At 48.8% G+C, this 20,492-nt stretch overlaps 1 protein-coding gene and 1 long non-coding RNA gene across 2 annotated transcripts in view; one reads left to right on the top strand and one right to left on the bottom strand.

Annotated features, from left to right (window-relative positions):
* LOC134344559 (uncharacterized) overlaps nucleotides 1-1,949 on the bottom strand; it is a 40,503-nt gene extending 38,554 nt beyond the window's left edge. Inside the window, exon 1 of the long non-coding RNA XR_010017462.1 lies at nucleotides 1,865-1,949. This is a non-coding gene — a long non-coding RNA (uncharacterized LOC134344559). The remainder of the gene's footprint in view (nucleotides 1-1,864) is intronic.
* On the top strand, nucleotides 133-19,600 carry LOC134344558 (aquaporin FA-CHIP-like). Its single transcript, XM_063044569.1, has 4 exons — nucleotides 133-601; nucleotides 15,244-15,408; nucleotides 17,876-17,956; nucleotides 19,389-19,600. The coding sequence occupies exons 1-4, from the start codon at nucleotides 236-238 to the stop codon at nucleotides 19,566-19,568; spliced, it is 792 nt and encodes a 263-aa protein (XP_062900639.1). The 5' UTR covers nucleotides 133-235; the 3' UTR covers nucleotides 19,569-19,600.
* The last annotated feature ends 892 nt before the right edge of the window (nucleotides 19,601-20,492 follow it).

The following is a 20,492-nucleotide window of genomic DNA, read 5'->3' as shown; positions in this document are numbered from 1 at the left end:
GACGGAGCGCAAAACCGGGCAAAGGCAGGACGCAGAAACAAGCGTTCAGAAAGCAAGGGCTCTATGGAATGTATCGGAAACGCCTCCTTCCCCCTCCCACCGCTACCTCCATATAATGTCTCACGATTGGCCCCTCCCTCACTTGGAAACTCTGCGAGGAGCGGAGAGGTCCATTTCCCTCAGTAACTCCTTGGATGGTGTGTCCGGAGGTGCTGAGCAGAGACATTGAGGGACAATGAGGGAAGTCAGTCGCCAATCCTTCTGGAGGGCAGTGCTGGCTGAGTTCCTGGGGATGACCATCTTCGTCTTCCTCAGCATCGGCTCAGCCACCAAGTGGACGGGGAGCCACATCCCCGCCGACATCGTGCAGATCTCCCTCTGCTTCGGGCTGTCCATCGCCACGCTCGCCCAGTGCCTAGGGCACATCAGCGGCGCGCACCTCAACCCCGCCGTCACCTTCGGCTTGCTGGTGGGCTGCCAGATCAGCCTGGTGCGGGCTGCCGCCTACATCGGCGCCCAGGTGCTGGGAGGGGTGGCCGCCAGCGCCATCCTCCTCGGGATCACTCCGCCGTCTAGGAACAGCACACTCGGACTCAACACGGTAAGTACCGGGAGGTTGAGGGGTGGGAGACGCGACGATCCCTCACCGGTAACCTCCAGCGCGGCTTCGTGACCCGCACGGTTTCGGGACGCTGCCAGCCGCTCAGCGTAGTGCTGCTCTTGAAACTTTGCAGGTCAGGATCTACGCCGGGGACAGCGACGGTCAACGATCCGGGACGAAAACCTGCTTCAGGACCATTGCCAAAGTAGCGGCGTGTTATTGACGCACAGAACAGTACCTGTATAAACCCAGTGCTTGGGGCTCTCCGTTAGTCGGGGTCGGGTCCAGACCCAAGCCGGAGCAGTACGGTATCGAGAGCACAAGCGGCAGGCATCCTCTCTCCACGCAGCTAATGAATCCAAGTGAATGGCAGGGAGCACAGGGTCCCCTTTGGCACCGGCCGCCTCGCAGAAGCTGTCAGTCAGCAATGAACTCCGGCTCCGGATTCCCCCCGCCCCGCGGTTTACCCCCGAAGCCTTCCCCGTGAATGGGTGTAGCCGTGGGGCAGCGGGGGTTTGAGATCAGAGTTTTCCTTCTCTCCCAGATGAGCTGCCAACCACGACTGACGAGCCGCATCTGCCCGAAGCGACTGGTTTTAAGGCGCCAGGTAACCTTTCTCTTGTCAGTAGAAACGGTTCCGCCGAGCCACACGTGAAGACCCGGAGCTGAACTTGGTTGTCACAGACTATCTGACGCGCCCTATCTCACCGGGAGCAAGAGAAAGTCTGCAGATGCTGGAAATCCGAGCAACACACACACACACGCACACACACACACACACACACACACACAACGCTGGAGGAACTCAGCAGGCCAGGCAGCATCTACGGAAAAGAGTACCGAAACCCTTCGGCCGGAGCATTTAAAAGATAGTGGAACCTTATTCCCCACCCCCTCGCCCTCCCCTCCCTTCCCGGCTATGCCAACCTTCAGGAACCAAACCCCACTTCCACCAGCAACCTAACCCTTCCGTCCTGCACAGCCCGAACCCTCGTTGCGTTAAGGCAATCACTCGGGGTTTGCCCCTTATTGTGTGTCTGCACTGCAAGTCTAACACTCCATTCTGCGTTCTGTTATTGTCTACCTGGATGTACTGAGCCGATGAAGGATGCTCGGACGGCATACAAAATAAACTTTCCCGCTGTGGCTCAGCACTGTTTCAAAACAAACTTCACGACACGTGCCGGCGATAATAAACCTGATTCTATATAATTAAATAAGTAGAGCAAAAGAGACCCAAAAAACAAGTGAGGTCGTGCTCACGGGTTCATGGTCCGTTCAGAAATCGGATGGCAGAGGGGAAGAAGCTGTCCCTGAAGCGGTTCCTCAGACCCCCGCACCTCCTCCCTGACGGCGGCAGTGAGAGGGCGGCCAAAAGGGGAAGGGCGGTGCTGGAAGGTAAATGAAGTGCCAGAGTTGCGGACAGGCGGATCGGGAGATGAAGAGTTCGTCTTCAGTGCCTTTGACAGACGGATTTATCGCTCGGAGAGATGCGGGAGATCGCCGATCTGAAATCTGGCGCGATTAAGTTAAAAACGGCCGGAGGGAATCGGGGTTAAATTTCTTCGGCAGTCTGTTTGCTAAAAAGTGAGACAGGGCTATTTATTTATTTATTTATCTATCTATTTGGGATACTAATAATAATAAGTACTTAATTGATGCTGTGTGGGAAATTCTTTCGTTACAGCAGCAACATTGAAAAACACACTTAGCAGTTTGCAGACTTAACTGATGGTAATAATACACACAATAATAATGAACCAGCGCGTAGGAACCCCCGATTTAACTCTATCCTAATCACAGGACAATTTACGATGACCAATACTGGAGCGCCCCGGAGGAAGGCGACGCGGTCACGAGGAGAACGTACAGACGGCGGCAGGAATCGAACCCGGGTTGCCGGCACAGTAACGCGTTGTGCTAACCACGACGCTACGGTGCCGGCCGCAAGGGGATTCTGCAGGTGCTCTAGGCCCAGGGCAACGCAAACAATATCCGGGAGGAACTCAGCGGGCCTGGCAGCATCTGTGGAGAGGAATGGACAGTCGACCTTTTGGGGCAAGACCCTGCATCAGGACTGGAGAGAAAGGGAAAGGAGGCCAGAATAAGGTGGGGGGGGGTGGGGAAGGGGGACAAGCTATAAGGCAATAGTTGAAGCCAGGTTGGTGGGGGAAGGGCCGATGATGCCAGAAGCTGGGAGGTGCTAGGCGGAGAAGGTCAAGGGCTGAAGAAGGAGGGATCTGACAGGAGAGGAGAGTGGATCACGAGAGAACGGGAAAGAGGAGGGGCACCAAGGGGAGGAGATGAGAAGAAGAGGTAAGGGGAGTGGGGGCAGTTGGGAGTGGAAGAGGGAAAGGAGATGGGGAAAAGTACCGGAAGCTGGAGAAATCGATGCTCATGCCATCAGCTCGATGGAACTTAAGGTGCTGTTCCTCCAGCCTGAGAGTGGCCTCATCATGGCGGAAGAGATCATGGACCAACATCTTGGAATGGAATTGGGGACTGGAATTGAAATGATTGGACACCAGGAAATCCAGCTTTTTGCGGACGCTGTGAAGGTGCTTGACAAATCTGCCTAGGGTGATCCACAGGAAATGCTGGAGGAACTCAGCAGGTCAGACAGCATCTGTAGAAAGGAATAAACAATATTCCTTCCCATTCCCTACCTTCTTATTCTGGCTTCTTCTCCCTTCCTTAGCAATGATCCCCTTCATCCATCCAACAATCTCTTTGACACCCCCCCCCCCACCATCAGGCAGGAGGTACCGAGGTACCGTAGCAGTAGGACAAGGACTGTTAGGATAGGATGCAACCCAGGCCGTAAGACTACTGAATTCCCTATCACCACCCAGGTCTCTTCACTTATGAAGTGCCAGTATCATTGCACTGTTTGCTTTTTAACTTGTGATGTAAATACACCTTATTATTTGTCGATTTATTTGTAGTGATATTACTTTGTGTGTTTCATGTGAGTTGTACGTACTGTGTGGTGCACCTTGGTGCAGAGGGATGTTGTTTCATTTGGCAGTATACACATGTAATGTTGAAATGACAATAAACTTGATCTTGCACTCCAAACTTTCCAGCCTTGCTGCAGAGTCTTGGCCCGAAACTTCAACTGTTTATTTTCCTCCATAATGCTGCCTGTCAGCTGAGTTCCTTCGGCATTTTGTGTGTGTTACCAGGATCGTTTGAAGTTACAAACCCTATCTCCCAATCTACCTGGCCATGGTACAGCATTATTTGTCTCCTTGCACCACACTTTATCTGTAACTAACACAGTATCTGTTGCTTTATACAAGCTGGGAGTTCGTATCTCAGGCCCAGGAGTCCAAAGCATGTGAGTTATGGTCTCTAGGCAACAGGATGGAGATTATTAACACCGATAGAGAAACAACTTCACGCAGGGTTACAATGCAGATTGTTGGTATGAACTTGATACCAGCACCCAATACGTTTAAATCAAAATGGATTAAATTGGCATCAATGGGACAGTTTAATAGCCTGGATACCATAAAAATAATCAGCCATATTGGCAGGACTCTCAAGATCAGATTGCACTTGAAAAACAGAGAGAAATTTTGTGCCCCTTATCTGAGAAAATACGTGGAGAGTCCAGAGAAGTGGATGTGGAGGGGATGTTTCCTTTAGTGGGGGAGTCTAGGACCAGAGGGCATAACCTCGGAATAGAAGGGTATCCATTTAGAATGGAGATGAGGAGGAATTTCTTTAGCCAGTGAGTGGTGAATTTGTGGAATTCATTGCCACTGACAGATGTGGAAGCCAGGTCATTGAATATACTTAAAAGTGGAGGTTGATAGGTTGTTAATTAATAAGGGTGTCAAAGGTTACGGGGAGAAGGCAGGAGAATGGGATAGAGAGGGATAGTAAGTCAGCCTCAATGGAATGGTACAGAAAACATGATGGGCTAAATGGCCAAATGTTGCTCATATTGTGTGTCTTATGTTCTAAACATTTCCTATTCATGTACATGTCAAATATTGTAATTTTACCCCTTTACCACTTCCTCATCCCCTCTGTGTGAAAAAGTTGCCCCTCATGCCCCCTTTTAAATCTTTCTCCTCTCTCATTAAACCCTGGGCTCTCTACTTTAAGACTCTCCGACTCTGGGGAAAAGCCAGTGATCATCAAACTTATTTATGTGCCTCAGTTAGAGTGTCTCAGTGTCACTGATTGAGGCTCAATTCCCACTGTTGTCTGTAAGGAGTTTGTATGTTCTCCCTGTGTTTTTCTCCTGGGGCTCTGGTTTCCTCCCCTATTCCGAAGTCACTTAGACCCACGGCTTAGGGTTACTAAGTTGTGGGCATGCTACGTTGGTGCCAGAAGCACGGCGACACTTGCTGGGCTGCTCCCCCACCCTGCACATTGCAAATGATGATGCAAAAGGACGCATTTCACCATACGTTTTGATGTACTTGTGAGTCACAGAGTCATAGAAAAGTACAGCACAGAAACAGGCTGTTTGGCCCGTCTAGTCTGTGCTGAGTCATTTAAACTGCCTACTCCCATCAGCCTGCAGGTCGATAGGAGGAATAAATCTAATCGTTTAAATTAAGAGACTATTAATGTCATACACTAAGGGGTATAGTGATAGGACGGGGAAATGAAGGGGAAGTGACAGAGAAGGCACAATATTGTTGATCTTGTTTCTCTCCTTGGTTCTGAGGAAGCATCCTTGACTTGAAATGTGAACTGGTTTCTTTATCCACAGATTCTGCCCAACTTGTTGAGTTCTTCCTGAGCTTCTCTACCTTTCATTTCCCATTCCAGCAACTTCATTTATCTTTGGCTGAGGGTGGGCAAAGCTTTGAAGGGCCGAGTGGCCTGCTCCTGCTTGTTAGCAGGAGTATACCAGTGAGGTGGAGGCGGGCTGCCTGGCTGTTAGTAAGGGACGCACAGGGTAAGATCCCAGCGCTGGGGGGTAGGGGTGGGGGCAGTGGGGATTGCCCTGGCCCTGTGGTTGTTTACACTCTGCTCCTGGGCTCCCTCTGATGTCCTGCCACCTGTCTGCTGGCTATTCAAGTGTCAAGGATCAACTATCTTCACCAATTTACACGTATTTGGAACTTGCTGTGGTGTGGGCACGACATGCAACAAAAAGCTACATTCAACAATTACAGAGAATAGATAATTATATAGAGAAAAAACAAAGTTAGTGGTTAAAGTCCGAATATCGAATAACCTCTGATCTCTGAATCTATCGACACTGATACAATTATTTATTTATACAAGAATCTGTTTCAGTGTTTATTTGTTAATGTGTGTGTTTGTCTATCTGTGTCTGTGTTTGTATGTATTTGTGGATGTCTGTGTCTGTGCTAGTGTGTGTGACTACATAGCTGTGTGAGTTCAGTGTGTGAGTGTGTGTGGGCGAGTGTGTGAGTGAGTGTGTGTGTGTGGGTGTGTGTCTGTGAGTGTGTGGGTGTGAGTGAGTGTGTGTGAGTATAGTGTGTGTGTGAGTGTGTGGGTGTGTGTGAGTATAGTGTGTGTGTGAGTGTGTGGGTGTGGGTGTGTGTGAGTGTGTGGGTGTGAGTGTAGTGTGTGTGAGTGAGTGTGTGTGAGTGTGTGTGAGTGTAGTGTGTGTGTGAGTGTGTGTGAGTGCAGTGGGTGAGTGTGTGTGAGTGTGTGTGTGAGTGTAGTGTGGATGAGTGTGTGTGAGTGTGTGTGAATGTGTGTGAGTGCAGTGGGTGAGTGTGTGAGTGTGTGTGAGTGTGTGGGTGAGTGTGTGTGAGTGTAGTGTGGGTGAGTGTGTGTGAGTGTGTGTGTGAGTGTGTGGGTGAGTGTGTGTGAGTGTGTGTGAGTGTAGTGTGGGTGAGTGTGTGTGAGTGTGTGGGTGAGTGTGTGAGTGTGGGTGAATGTGGGTGAGTGTGAGTGTGTGTGTGTGTGTGAGTCTGTGTGAATGTGTGTGAGTGCAGTGTGTGAGTGTGGGTGAATGTGGGTGAGTGTGTGTGAGTGTGTGTGTGAGTCTGTGTGAATGTGTGTGAGTGCAGTGGGTGAGTGTGGGTGAATGTGGGTGAGTGTGTGTGAGTGCAGTGGGTGAATGTGGGTGAATGTGGGTGAGTGTGTGTGAGTGCAGTGGGTGAATGTGTGTGTGAGTGTGTGGGTAAGTGTGTGTGAGTGTGTGAGTGCAGTGGGTGAGTGTGTGTGTGAGTCTGTGTGAATGTGTGTGAGTGCAGTGGGTGAGTGTGTGAGTGTGTGTGAGTGTGTGTGTGAGTCTGTGTGAATGTGTGTGAGTGCAGTGGGTGAGTGTGGGTGAATGTGTGTGTGAGTGTAGTGTGTGAGTGTGTGTGAGTGTGTGAGTGTGTGCAGTGAGTGTGTGCAGTGTGTGTGTGAGTGTGTGTGAGTGCAGAGTGTGAGTGTGTGTGAGTGTGTGAGTGTGTGTGTGAGTGTGTGTGTGAGTGTGTGGGTGAGTGTAGTGTGTGTGTGAGTGTGTGGGTGAGTGTGTGTGAGTGTGTGAGTGTGTGTGTGAGTGTAGTGTGTGTGTGAGTGTGTGTGTGAGTGTGTGTGAGTGTGTGTGTGAGTGTGCGTGGGTGAGTGTGTGAGTGTGGGTGAGTGTGTGAGTGTGTGCAGTGTGTGAGTGAGTGTGTGTGTGAGTGTGTGTGTGAGTGCAGTGGGTGAGTGTGTGTGTGTGGGTGAGTGTGTGAGTGTGTGTGTGAGTGCAGTGGGTGAGTGTGTGTGTATGTGTGAGTGTGTGGGTGAGTGTGTGTGAGTGTGTGTGTGAGTGTGAGTGTGTGTGTGAGTGTAGTGTGTGTGTGAGTGTGTGGGTGAGTGTGTGTGAGTGTGTGTGAGTGTGTGTGTGAGTGTGCGTGGGTGAGTGTGTGAGTGTGGGTGAGTGTGTGAGTGTGTGCAGTGTGTGTGTGAGTGTGTGTGTGAGTGTGTGTGTGAGTGCAGTGGGTGAGTGTGTGTGTGTGGGTGAGTGTGTGAGTGTGTGTGTGTGCAGTGTGTGAGTGTGTGCAGTGTGTGAGTGTGGGTGAGTGTGTGTGTGTGTGTGAGTGCAGTGTGTGTGAGTGCAGTGTGTGAGTGTGTGTGAGTGTGTGTGTGTGTGTGAGTGTGTGTGTGTGTGAGTGTGTGTGAGTGTGTGTGTGAGTGTGTGGGTGAGTGTAGTGTGAGTGTGTGTGTGTGTGTGAGTGTGTGTGTGAGTGCAGTGGGTGAGTGTGTGTGTGTGGGTGAGTGTGTGTGTGAGTGCAGTGGGTGTGTGAGTGTGTGTGGGTGAGTGTGTGTGTGAGTGCAGTGTGTGAGTGTGTGTGAGTGTGTGTGTGTGTGAGTGTGTGTGAGTGTGTGTGTGAGTGTGTGGGTGAGTGTAGTGTGAGTGTGTGTGTGTGTGTGAGTGTGTGTGTGAGTGCAGTGGGTGAGTGTGTGTGTGTGGGTGAGTGTGTGTGTGAGTGCAGTGGGTGAGTGTGTGTGTGTGGGTGAGTGTGTGAGTGTGTGTGTGGGTGAGTGTGTGAGTGTGTGTGAGTGCAGTGTGTGAGTGTGTGTGAGTGTGTGTGAATGTGTGTGAGTGCAGTGTGTGAGTGTGTGTGAGTGTGTGAGTGTGTGTGAGTGTGTGTGTGAGTCTGTGTGAATGTGTGTGAGTGCAGTGGGTGAGTGTGTGAGTGTGTGTGTGAGTGTAGTGTGTGTGTGAGTGTGTGGGTGAGTGTGTGTGAGTGTGTGTGAGTGTGTGTGTGAGTGTGCGTGGGTGAGTGTGTGAGTGTGGGTGAGTGTGTGAGTGTGTGCAGTGTGTGTGTGAGTGTGTGTGTGAGTGTGTGTGTGAGTGCAGTGGGTGAGTGTGTGTGTGTGGGTGAGTGTGTGAGTGTGGGTGAATGTGTGTGTGAGTGTGTGCAGTGTGTGTGAGTGTGTGTGAGTCTGTGTGAATGTGTGTGAGTGCAGTGGGTGAGTGTGTGAGTGTGGGTGAGTGTGTGAGTGTGTGCAGTGTGTGTGTGAGTGTGTGTGTGAGTGTGTGTGTGAGTGCAGTGGGTGAGTGTGTGTGTGTGGGTGAGTGTGTGAGTGTGGGTGAATGTGTGTGTGAGTGTGTGCAGTGTGTGTGAGTGTGTGTGAGTCTGTGTGAATGTGTGTGAGTGCAGTGGGTGAGTGTGTGAGTGTGGGTGAGTGTGTGAGTGTGTGCAGTGTGTGTGTGAGTGTGTGTGTGAGTGTGTGTGTGAGTGCAGTGGGTGAGTGTGTGTGTGTGGGTGAGTGTGTGAGTGTGGGTGAATGTGTGTGTGAGTGTGTGTGTGTGGGTGAGTGTGTGAGTGTGGGTGAATGTGTGTGTGAGTGTGTGCAGTGTGTGTGAGTGTGTGTGTGAGTCTGTGTGAATGTGTGTGAGTGCAGTGGGTGAGTGTGTGAGTGTGTGTGTGAGTGTAGTGTGTGTGTGAGTGTGTGGGTGAGTGTGTGTGTGTTTAATATTCATGTCTCTCTCCACATCTGTGGGTCTGTGAATGCATCTTAGGGTCTCTCTGTTGATGTGGGACTTCAGGCTTCTGCCCGATGGTAGTTGTGAGAAGATGGTACAGCCCGGAGGATGGGAATCTGCTGATTCTCCGCTTATTGCCCCTCCCCCTTCGCTCTTTTTCCATTCACCATTCCAACTCTACTCTTATCCCTTCCCTTCTCCTTCTCCGCCCATTGCCTCCCTTTAGTTCCATCCCTCCTTCCCTCTCTCCCAGCGTCTACTGTCCTCTCCTATCAGATCCCTTCATCTTCAGCCCTTTACCTTTTCCACCTATCGTCTCCCAGCTTCTTACTTCATCCCCCCATCCACCTTCCCCTTCACCTGGTCTTACCTATCGCCTGCAAGCTTGTAGTCCTCCCCTTCCCCTACCTTCTTATTCTGGCTTCTGTCCTCTTCCTTTCCAGTCCCACTGAAGGGTCTTTGCCTGATACATTGACGGTTTACTCTTTCCCATAGACGCTGCCTGACCTGCCGCGTTCCTCCGGCATTTTGTGTGTGTCACTCTCCTGGCTGTCAGGTTCTGACTTGCCAGCACGCCAAAGAAGGCAGCCATGTTAAATTGCCAGAAATGTTCGATTTCTCTCGTCTCGCCCTAACTCATGTGAGAGGGGGCCATGGTGCAGCTTGTAAAGGCGCTTTGTCACAGCCCCAGTGGCCCGGGTTCGATCCTGTTGCAGATTACTGTCTGTGTGGAGTTTGCACGCTCTCCCCATGACCCTGTGCCCTTCCTTCAGGGAGTGGCGGTCTCCTCCCACGACCTGGAGGCGCGCAGGTCAGTGGGGGAACTGACCGTTGTAAATTGCCCCGAGTGTGTGGCTGAGTGGCAGAAACCCGGGTGCTGGGAATGTGGGAGGAATAAAATGGGATGAATGCAGAATTAGTATAAATTGGTGTTGTGGGTCAGCATGGAGTCAATGGCTGAAGGGTCTGATTTTCTGCTGTACCTGTAGGAATCAATGATCCTGCCTTGTGCATGATCACATGTGATCAGAAAGACATCTTGAAAGGATGTGGCTGGTTCTGTGATGTCCTGAGATTATTGTAGGAATTTTATTTATTTTAATTCAGAGGTACAGCGTGGAACAGCTCTTCTGCCCAGCAACCCGCCAATTTAACCCTACCTCATCACAGGACAGTTTACAATGACCAGTTATCCTACTAACAGGTATGTTCATTACACTGTGGGAGGAAACCAGAGCACCCGGAGGAAACCCACACGTTCACAGGGAGAAGGTGGAGTGCTGTGGGAGGGGTGTGGGGCACATGGCAGAGAAGGAGTGACCGGGGGGAGGGGGGTTTGGTGCGAGTGCACACGGCAAGATCATTTGGTTTACTGATCATTACAGAATGTCAGTCTGGTGCTTCCCGGTCCCTCCCCTCTCCCTTCCCCTTTCCCCAACCATGATTCCCCTCTCCCTGCCCCCTTCCCACTCTCAGTCCACAATAGACCCATATCAGAATCAGGTTTATCATCTCTCGCATATGTCATGAAATTTGTTTTTTTTGTGACAGCAGTATAGCGCAGTACATAAAATTACCACAGTACTGTGCAAAAGTCTTAAGCACCTTAGCTCCATATATGTGCCTAAGACTTTTTGCACAGCTCTGTTTATTTATATATTATTGTAATTTATAGTATATTTTATGCATTGCAATGTAGTGCTGTTGCAAACCAACACATTTCATGACATAGGCCAGTGATATTAAACCTGATTCCGATTCTGGTTCATTGACCGTTCAGAGGTCATATGTCGCGGGGGATGAAACTGTTCCTAAAATCTCGAGGGTTCTTTATATTCCTCAGGGGACTTGTGTGATTTCAGCAGCCTAAACCTCACACGTGCTTCTTTTTCAAAATGGGCTTGACTTGCATCTCTTGTCATCCTAGGTCAGTTATAAAACACTAAAACACTGCACTCCTGGGGTGTAGTGTCCAAAGTTCATAGCCTGAAATAGAAGATGGTTATAAAGCCTGCTAATTTCAGCAGTCCAAAGCAGGTCATAAATACCTTGTGATATCTCACATTGTCTGTTAGCTCACGGGTAGACATCTAGTGTGCAACCCAGAAGAGCCCAATTCAGAAATCTAAGTCAGAGTTAATGTTTAATACTATGTTTGAGCGGGGGTTCCTTATGGAACCTCCTCCGCTGTTTGTTCATTGTCCACCAGGGCTTTGATCTGATCCATTGATGGTAACATTGCCTACCACGGTCAACTACAACACCCAAGGCACCAGAGGAACTCAGTGGGTCAGCCAGCATTGATGGAGGGAAATGGACAGTTGACATTTCTGGCCAAGCCTTTATTTTCGTAATTTGCACTGGACTGGAAAGAAAGAAAGTGCGAAAAGAAAAGCATAGTGAGGTGGTGCTTATGGGTCCGTGGACCACTCAGAAATCTGATGGCAAGAAGCTGTTTCCGAATCATTGAGTGCGGGTCCTCAGTACCATAATGGTAGTAATGAGAAGAGGGCATCCCCGGATTGTGAGGGTCCCTCGTGGATGTCGCTTCTTGAAGATGTCCTCGACGGTGGGGAGGGTTGTGCCCCGTGATGGAGCTGGTTCAGTCTACAACCTCTCGTGTTCCTGTGCAGGTGGTGATGCAGCCAGTCAGAATCCTCTCCAACAATCAGCTGAGAGTCTTTGGTGATGTACCAAATCTCCTCAGGCTCCTCACAGAGTATAGCTGCTGGCGTGCTCTCTTCTGTTGAGAAATATTAAAATGATAGGCAGGACGCTAGAGGTGGCCTCCTTGCTTTGTGCCGAGTATTGAGTCCACCTGTGCATATTAGCTTCTTATTCAGAAGAACTTATCCCAGCATGGGAATCTCATGGGACCGTGTGCATCAAGCCACCATAAATTCAAACATCTGGGAGCTTTGGCAGTACGAGTCTGCCTCGAGAACCGGCCACTTCTAACACAAACTGGAGAGTCTGCAATTGACTCTGTAAACACATTGAACAATCCATGTGATTTGAATTTATTTTGTTTATTACAGACACTTGGCAATGAAACACTATTTTATACCTCACAAACGGCCTTTGAGTTGTGCAACTTCCACAGTTTCACCCTTTGATCCCTAGCGGTCCAGTTTTACAATGTCATGCTCCTTAACAGGATGGTCTAATTTGGCATAGTGTGACTGCAAGACACAGAAGCAGAATTAGGGCATCAACCCCATTCTCCTCCCTCCTCTCCGTAACATTTGACACCCTTACTAATTGAGAACACACAGTCCTGTGCAAAAGTCTTAGGCACATAGAAAATCTTTCTGCAAAGACAAGATGCTTTCAAAAATAATGAAATGAAAGGTTTCTAAGTATAAAAGAATACTATAAAGAGCAGTAAACAGTTAAAAAAACTAAATCAAATCAATATTTGGCGTGATCACCCTTTGCTTTTAAAACAGCATTGAATCTCTCAGATACACTGTCGTGCAGTTTTATAAGAAAATCGGCTGGAAGGTTGTTCCAAGCATCTTGGAGAATTTGCCACATTTCTTCTGCAGACCTTGGCTGCCTCACTTGCTTCTGTACCTCCAGGTAGTCCCAGACAGCCTCGATGATGTTGAGATTAGGACTCTGTGGAGGCCATTTCATCTGAAACCATATAAAAAATCTAGGGTTTTGCACAGTACGGTATCAACCTCTGTTTTAAATCTACCCAATGACTCGGCCTGCACACCAGTTGTGGTGATGAATTCCACAGATTCACCAACATCTAGCTGAAGGAATTACTCCTCATCTGTGTTTCCAAGTAATGAGGGCCTAGGCAGGACTGTTTCAACTTCTGCTGATCACCGATTTCATTCACTGAAGTGCCATAGTTCCCAGCAAGTGGCGGCGCTGGGTGGTGAAGCAGGATGCGGACTGCAGTCCTGAAGAAGGGTCTCAGCCCAAAATGACAACTGCTTATACGCCTCCACAGATGCTGCCTGACCTGCTGAGTTCCTCCAATATTTTGGGTGTGTTGCTCTAGATTTCCAGCATCTGCAGAATTTCCTTTGTCAAGGGCAGCTTCTATTCTAGTATTCATCTTCATTATGTGCCATGTTGTATGACATCATTATTATGTGCCGTGTTGTATGACATCATCATTATGCACCATGTCATATGTCATGGGCTATCATGGTCTTTCCATCACCTGGATTAATCTTTGGCAAATTTTTCTACAGAAGTGGTTTGTCACTACCTTCTTCTGGGCAGTGACTTTAGAAGACGGGTGGCCCCAGTTGTTATCAGTGCTCTTCAGGGGTGTCAGTGGTGGCATAACCAAGAATGTGATGTGTACCAGTTGCTCAAACGACCATCCAGCATGTGCTCCCATGGCTACATGTGACTTTAATTGGGGAGGGAGGTGCTAATCAGGTGCTACACCTTGTCCAAGGGTGTTCTGCAGGCTAGCCGAGGGAAGGAGCACCTTACACCTCCTTTGGTAGAGACATATCTCCACCCCACCACCCTCTCCCACTGTCATCAGACTCTTAAATGGACCTCTCATATGTCAAAAGATGAGCTCTTGATCTTCCAGTCTACCTTGTGTGGCCCTTGAATGTTGATTGTCTATCTGCCCATGAACAGTACAGTATTGTGCAAAAGTATGTATATTTAGTTAGGAGGCCTAAGACTTTTGCACAGAATTGTAGTAATTTTCTGTATTGCACTGTACTGCTGCAGCAAAAAGATACAAATTTCATGATGTATGTGAGTGGTGATAAACCTGATTCTGATATGGGTCTCTATTGTGGACTGAGAGTGGGGAAGGGGAATCATGCTTGGGAAAAGGGAAAAGGGGAAGGGAACAGAAAGCACTAGAGAGACAATCTGTAATGATCAATAAGCCAATTGTTTGGAATCAAATGACCTTGCCTGGTGTCTCATGCTAGGTGTCTCTGCAGCTGTGCAAACCTCTGCCCCTAGTGTTCCTTCTCTGCCATCCGTCCCACACCCCTCGTGTGATGCTCCACCCTCACCATCCTTTGCTCCCACCAGATTTACAAACTCGCTCTCCACTCCACATTGACAAATGCAGGACTGTGCCTTAGGCATCCGAGCTCTGTATATATGCCTAAGACCTTCGCTCAGTATTGTGGAAGAGGTTCACCAGGATGCTGCTTGGATTTGAGAGTATGTGCCGTTACGAGAGGTTGCACGAACTTGGGTTATTTTCTCTGGAGTGGTGGTGGCTGAAGGAAGATCTGACAGAGGTTTATAAAGTTTTGAGGGGCAAACATACAGTAGAGAAATTGTGGCTTGAAATGTTTAAATGTCTAGAGGGCATACGTTCCAGGTGAGAGGAGTTAAATTCAAAGGAGATGTGGGGGGCAAGTTTTTATTTACACGGAGAGGGGTGAATGCCTGGAATGCTCTACCAATGGTGGTAGTGGAGGCAAATACTACAGAAGTGTTTAAGAGGCTCTCAAATGTGCAGAGAATGCACTGATACAGACCATGTGCAGGCAGAAGAGATTAGTTTAATTGGGCGTCCTCATTTTAATTATCTTAATTATCATCCTGTTTCTGTGCTCTACTGTTCAAGGTTCAAAGTAAACTGATTTACAAAGTATATATGTTGTATGTTACTGTATTCAAAGTTCCAAGTCCACCCTGATTTGTTTCCTTGCGGGTATTCACGGTAAATAGAAAGAAACACAATAGAATCAATGAGAAACCTCTTACGACGGAAAAGGACAACGGACTATCGTGCACAAGACTACAAACTGTCAAATGCAAAAATGATATAAATAAATAATAATGATGATAATAAATAAATAAGCAATGAACATTGAGAACATGAGATGTCGAGTCCTTAGAAGTGAGTCCATAGGTTGTGGAATCAGTTCGGTATTGAGGTGAGTGAAGTTATCCACACCGGTTCAGGAGCCTGATGGTTGGAGGGTGATAACTGTTTCTGAACCTTGTTGTGTGGGACCTCGGGCTTTGTACCTCTGCCCGATGGTAGTAGTGAGAAGATGTTCTAAGTGACGATTATAAACCAATCCAGTTCAATACTGGATCAGCTCATTAGATTAATGATCTAATTGGATGAGGGAGTGGACTCGAGCGGCCCTAATTTCGGACGTGTTTTTGCCGTTTTCACTGACGGGGGTGGAGGCTCACTCGGGGGGGGGGAGGGATTACCGCTGGGGCCGTTCCCTCACTGTTCCCGTGGCTATTACTACACCTCCTCTTTCAGCTGTCGGATGGCGTGACCCCGGGGCAGGGTCTGGGCGTGGAGCTGATCATCACCTTCCAGCTGGTCCTCTGCGTCTTCGCGACCACGGACAAGAGGCGCACTGACCTGTCTGGCTCTGGGCCACTGGCGATCGGGCTCTCCGTCACCATTGGACACCTGATGGCGGTGAGTAGGAGCGGCCGCCACGCCGAGCAGAATGCTGTGGGCAGGGAATGGTTGTGAGGGAGGAGGGAGGGGGTTGTGGGAGGTGTTGATGCACCCTTGTGTTGTAGATTCAGGTAGTGAAGAAACTCAGGTGGAATTTAATGCAGACAAGTGAAAGTTGTTGCACTCTCGGAGGACCAACTAGAGTGGGACTTACATGGTGAACACAAAGGGCACTAAGATGGAAGGATCAGCACTACAGATCTATTATTCCTTGAAAATGGCATCACAGGTAGAGAGGGTTGTAAAGAGAGCTTTTGACCCATTGGCCTTCACAATTCAAAGTACTGAGTACAGGAGCAAGGGCGTTGTGCTGAAGTTGTATGATATTTCGATGGGGCCTAATTTTGAGTATTGCGTGCAGTTCTGGTTACCTACCTACAGGAAAGATGTCAATGAGACTAAAAGACAAAATTTACAAGGATTTTTCCCGGACGTGAGGAGCTGAGTTATAGGGAAAGGTTGAACAGGTTGGGACTTTATTCACTGGGGCGTAGGAGAATGAGGAGAGACTTGATAGATGTATACTAAATGATGAAGGGTGTAGATAGGGTAAGTACAAGCGGGCTTTTTCCATAGAGGTTGAATGAGACTAGAACTGGAGGGTCTTAGGTTAAGGATGAAAGGTGAAATATTTAAGGAGATCTGAGAGGGAAGTTCTTCACTCAGAATATTGAATGGTCCCCTAGTACAATAAGGTGGACTCGACCCCATAACCTGCCTTGTTATGACCTCGCACCCTATCGTCTACCTGCACTGCACTTTCTCTGTAACACTTCATTCTGCATTCTTTTATTGTTTTTCCCTTGTAAGACCTCAATGCACTAAATGACCAGTGTGGATGGCATGTAAAATCACGGTATTCACTGTACCTCAGTTCATGTGACAATAATACACCAATTTATTAACTTATCAATATAACTTCTGGTTACCCCTTCGGTCACCAGTACATTATGATTAGGCCACAGCAATGCTAGAGGCTTGACTGATGCTGGAACAGGATAGATGGGCAGAATGGCCTGCCATGAACCCCTACGGAACACCCATTTTTTGTACCATTCTCATCACTCTATTATACCCGTGTGTATTTCCGGTCACCTCACTACGGGAAGGATGTGGGGACTTCGGATGTGGAAAGTTTAAGGGGAACATGAGGGGAAACTTCTTCACTCAGAGGGTTGTGAGAGTGTGCAATGACCTGCCAGCAGAAGACTCAAGTCTCTTCGGAGAGAGTGCGTAGAAGGTTCACCAGGATGCTGCCTGGATTAGAGAGCATGAAGGGGAACTTAGACAAACTTTGGTATAATCTTTCCACCTTTCACCCCAACCCATGACCTTTGATTGTAATCCCACCCAACTTCAGTGGAAAAGGTCTGCTTCCATTTACCCCACCTATATCCCTCATAATATACCTCTATAAAATCCCCCCTCAGTGTTCTATGCTCCGACCTTGAGTTCTAACCTAGTCAATCTTCCCTTATAACTCAGGTTCTCCAGTCCCAGCAACATCCTTGTACATTTTCTCTGTACTCTTTCAACTTTGCTTACATCTTTCCTGTAGGTAGGTGACCAAACTACCTACTACCTACCAAACTCCCTAATTAGGAGCACACAGTACTCCAAATTTTTTTTTAGGCATCCGTTAGTCTCATGAGACCATGGAGTTGCGCCTTGGAAGGTTTCCAGGGCGCAGGCCTGGGCAAGGTTGTATGGAAGACTAGCAGTTGCCCATGCTGCAAGTCTCCCCTCTCCACGACACCGATGTTGTCCAAAGGAAGGGCATTAGGACCCATACAGCTTGGCACCGGTGTCGTCGCAGAGCAATGTGTGGTTAAGTGCCTTGCTCAAGGACACGACACACTGCCTCAGCCAAGGCTCGAACTAGCGACCTTCAGATCACTAGACGAACGCCTTAACCACTTGGCCACGCACCAACACACTCCAAATTAGGCCTTACCAAATGTCTTGTATAACTTCAATATAAAGATTCACATATTCAGAATCTTTTCCCCAGGGTAGAAAAGTCAATTTCAAAGGAGATGTGACACACGGAGAGTAGTGCGTGCCTGGGATGTGTTGCCTGGGGTGGTGGTAGAGCTAGGTACATCGGGGATTGATGAGACGCTTAGGAGGCACATAAATGTGAAGGAAATGGAAGGACACAGGTATTGCATAGGTAGGAGGGATCAGTTTACCATTTGATTACTAATTTTAATTGGTTTGGCACAACATTGTGGGCCAAAGGGCCAGTTCCTGTTCTATATTATATGTTCTATTGAACTGTATATTCCCATCACTGGCCCTTTTAAGCCGGTTTAGATTCTGCTTGCCTTGACAAACAACTCCAGGTGTGTGGAGCCAGTGGGTACCCTGCAGAACTTCTTCCCCAAGAGCTGTGCATTATCCAGACTGCTCGTTCTCTCCACAGATCGGCTTCACCGGATGTGGGATGAATCCTGCTCGGTCCTTTGGTCCGGCGGCCATTACCGGCGATTTCAGAAATCACTGGGTGAGTTGGATGAGCGGATGGTACATTGTAAACCAATGGTCCACTAGGCCTCAGTTCTCACCTTGGGTAAAGGTGGCCCGGGCTCCACCTGGGGACCTGAGCACACAGCTGGCAGTGCTGAGAGAGACACTTCTCAGATGCCTTATCAAGCAGTAGTAAATCAAGGCAACTGGACCTGCTGTGTTGTCTGGAAGATGTTTCACCACTCGTCCAAGAGGCTCCTTCAGTTCTGATCCACGGTGAGTAGTTTCCGGTTTATAAACTCTGTGAGTTGTTTAACTGTACTGTATAGCAATTGCATGAGGGTCTTTGAGAGTTGTAGAGGTAATGAGAGGGTCATGACTATTTGCACGAATGGAGGCGTGAACTGTTGTGGAGATACTGGGGTGGAGATGCTAGGACTGTATTGTAAGTAGCTGAGAACTGTTGTAACCCACCTCCTCATTCAAGGATTGGTTTCCCAGTTTGACAAAGATGGCTTCTTTAATCCCTCCTTCAAACCACCTGTCCTCTCTGTCCAAAATGGACAACAGTTCACACCTCCATTCATATAAAGATAAGACTAATGACCCTCTCATCACCTCTATGATTCTTAACAAACCTCAAGTGATTGAACAAACCTCACAAAGTTTATAAGCTGAAAACTACTCACATGGATCAGGACTGAAGAAGCCTTATGGATGAGTGGTGAAACATCTAGACAACACAGCAAGTTCGGTTGTCTTGATTTACTACTGCTGGATATACGATAATCTGGATGACTGAGAACCTTTATAAACATGTCAGATGAATTCTTCCTTTTCTCTTTTTCTATTCCCCACTATGATTCACCTCACACCCCTTCTCTTCCTCTCAACTGCCCATCACCTTCTTCCGGTTCTCTCTTCCTTCTCTTTTCCCAAGATCCGCTCTCCTCTCATATCAAATTCCTTCTCCTTCAGTCCTTTATCTCTTCCATCAATCACCTCCCAGCTTCTCACTTCATACTCCCACCCACCTACCTTCCTCCTCACCTGGTCTCACCTACCATCTACAGCTTGTGTTCCTTCCCCTTCCTCCGCCTTTTTATTCCAGCTTCTGCCTCCTTTCCTTTCCCGTCCCGATGAGGGGTCTCAGCCTGAAACGTTGACTGCTTATTCCTCTCCACAGATGCTGCCTGACCTGCACTTTCTGTGTGTAGCTCAAAACTTCCAGTGTCTGCAGAACCTCTTATGTTTGGGATATGGGAGGAGACTGGGGTGGAGGGGGTGAGGACACACAAATGCAGCCACAGGGAGATCATGCAGACTCCAGTCCGACAGCACCCAAAGGTGCAATCGAACCTGGGTCTCTGGAGCTGTGAGTCTGTGGCAGCCCCCTGGCAAAAGCGCTACACTCCCACAGATGGAGGGGCCCCTCGTGGTAACACCTGCCTCTGCTCCCTCCCTGCCAGGTCTACTGGGTGGGCCCCATCATAGGAGGAGCAGCCGCCGCCCTTGTCTACGACTTTGTGCTGACCAACCGCTACCAGCAGTCGTCTGACCGGCTCAGGGTGTTGACCGGCGGCATGAAAGAGGAGTACGAAGTGGACGGAGATCAAGACAGGGCGAGAATGGAGATGAAGCCGAGATAGAGGCGTGCCAACGGGGGGGGGGGGGGGGAGGGATGGGAAAGGACCTTCCCAGTGGTGCTAGGGAAGGGCAGGGTTTATAGGAATTGCTTCTGACTGGGTTAAATTCTGGGCGGGGTTGCTGGGTGGGCCAAGTTGGGGACACAGTTTTGACTGGGTGTGTTCTTTGGCTGCAGTTGGGGTTGGAGTTTAAAATGGTTTAAATTTTGGGTGGAGTTAGTGGGTGGGTGGAGTTTTAATTGGATTAAATTGTGGGTGGGAAGGGTTGGACACAGAGTTTTGACTGGGTTAAATTGTGGGCAGGGTCAGTGGGTGGGCAGAGTTTTGACTAAATTGAGATGGTAGGTGGGGTCTTTGGTTGCAGCTGGGGACAGGGTTTCAGGTGGGTTAAATTGTGGGTGCCAATTGTGAGTGGGTGGACGTTTTGGTGTGCAGTGTTCAGGTTGGGTCTGGGGGGGGGGCAAAGCTTTGGCTCGTTTAAATCGTGGGTAGGGTTTGCTGGTTGATGAAGTTGGGGGCGGAGTTTCAGCTGGTTTAAATTGCAGCCAGAGTTTTCGGTGGTTGGGCAGTTTTAGGGGAGTCGTTGGGAGTTGGGGGAGGGAATAAAATAAGATAGGGAAGGATTGGGATAACAATGTGTGCAGTGCCATTCACACAGATCGCATCATTCCATATACAAGTGAATCGAGGTGGTAAAAAGCAAACAGAATAGTGTGTCACAGTTTCAGCGTAGGCAGATGAATTAAGTGCCTAATGAAGTGGCCTGAGAGATCAGAAACCCATCCTTTAGAGCAGGGGTTCCTCTCGGCTCATGGTAAGGTTCCATGGCACAGAAAGGTTTGGGAACCCCCGTTTTAGAGCATGGGAGATCCATTCAAGGGACCAATTGGATAGCTTTTCACAGAAACAATGGACTGAATGGCCTTG

Source organism: Mobula hypostoma, chromosome 3, assembly GCF_963921235.1.
Source record: "Mobula hypostoma chromosome 3, sMobHyp1.1, whole genome shotgun sequence".
Lineage (NCBI taxonomy): Eukaryota > Metazoa > Chordata > Chondrichthyes > Myliobatiformes > Myliobatidae > Mobula > Mobula hypostoma.
The sequence above is the reverse complement of the archived record's forward strand: the minus strand, read 5'-3'. Positions and strand labels throughout refer to the sequence as shown.

Bases quoted from the DNA above. Each gene is read 5' to 3' on its own strand.
- LOC134344558 (XM_063044569.1), top strand. From the start codon at position 236: ATGAGGGAAGTCAGTCGCCAATCCTTCTGGAGGGCAGTGCTGGCTGAG. The intron at 602-15,243 runs GTAAGTACCGGG...CTCCTCTTTCAG, and splicing joins GCACACTCGGACTCAACACG to CTGTCGGATGGCGTGACCCC. The intron at 15,409-17,875 runs GTGAGTAGGAGC...TTCTCTCCACAG, and splicing joins CCATTGGACACCTGATGGCG to ATCGGCTTCACCGGATGTGG.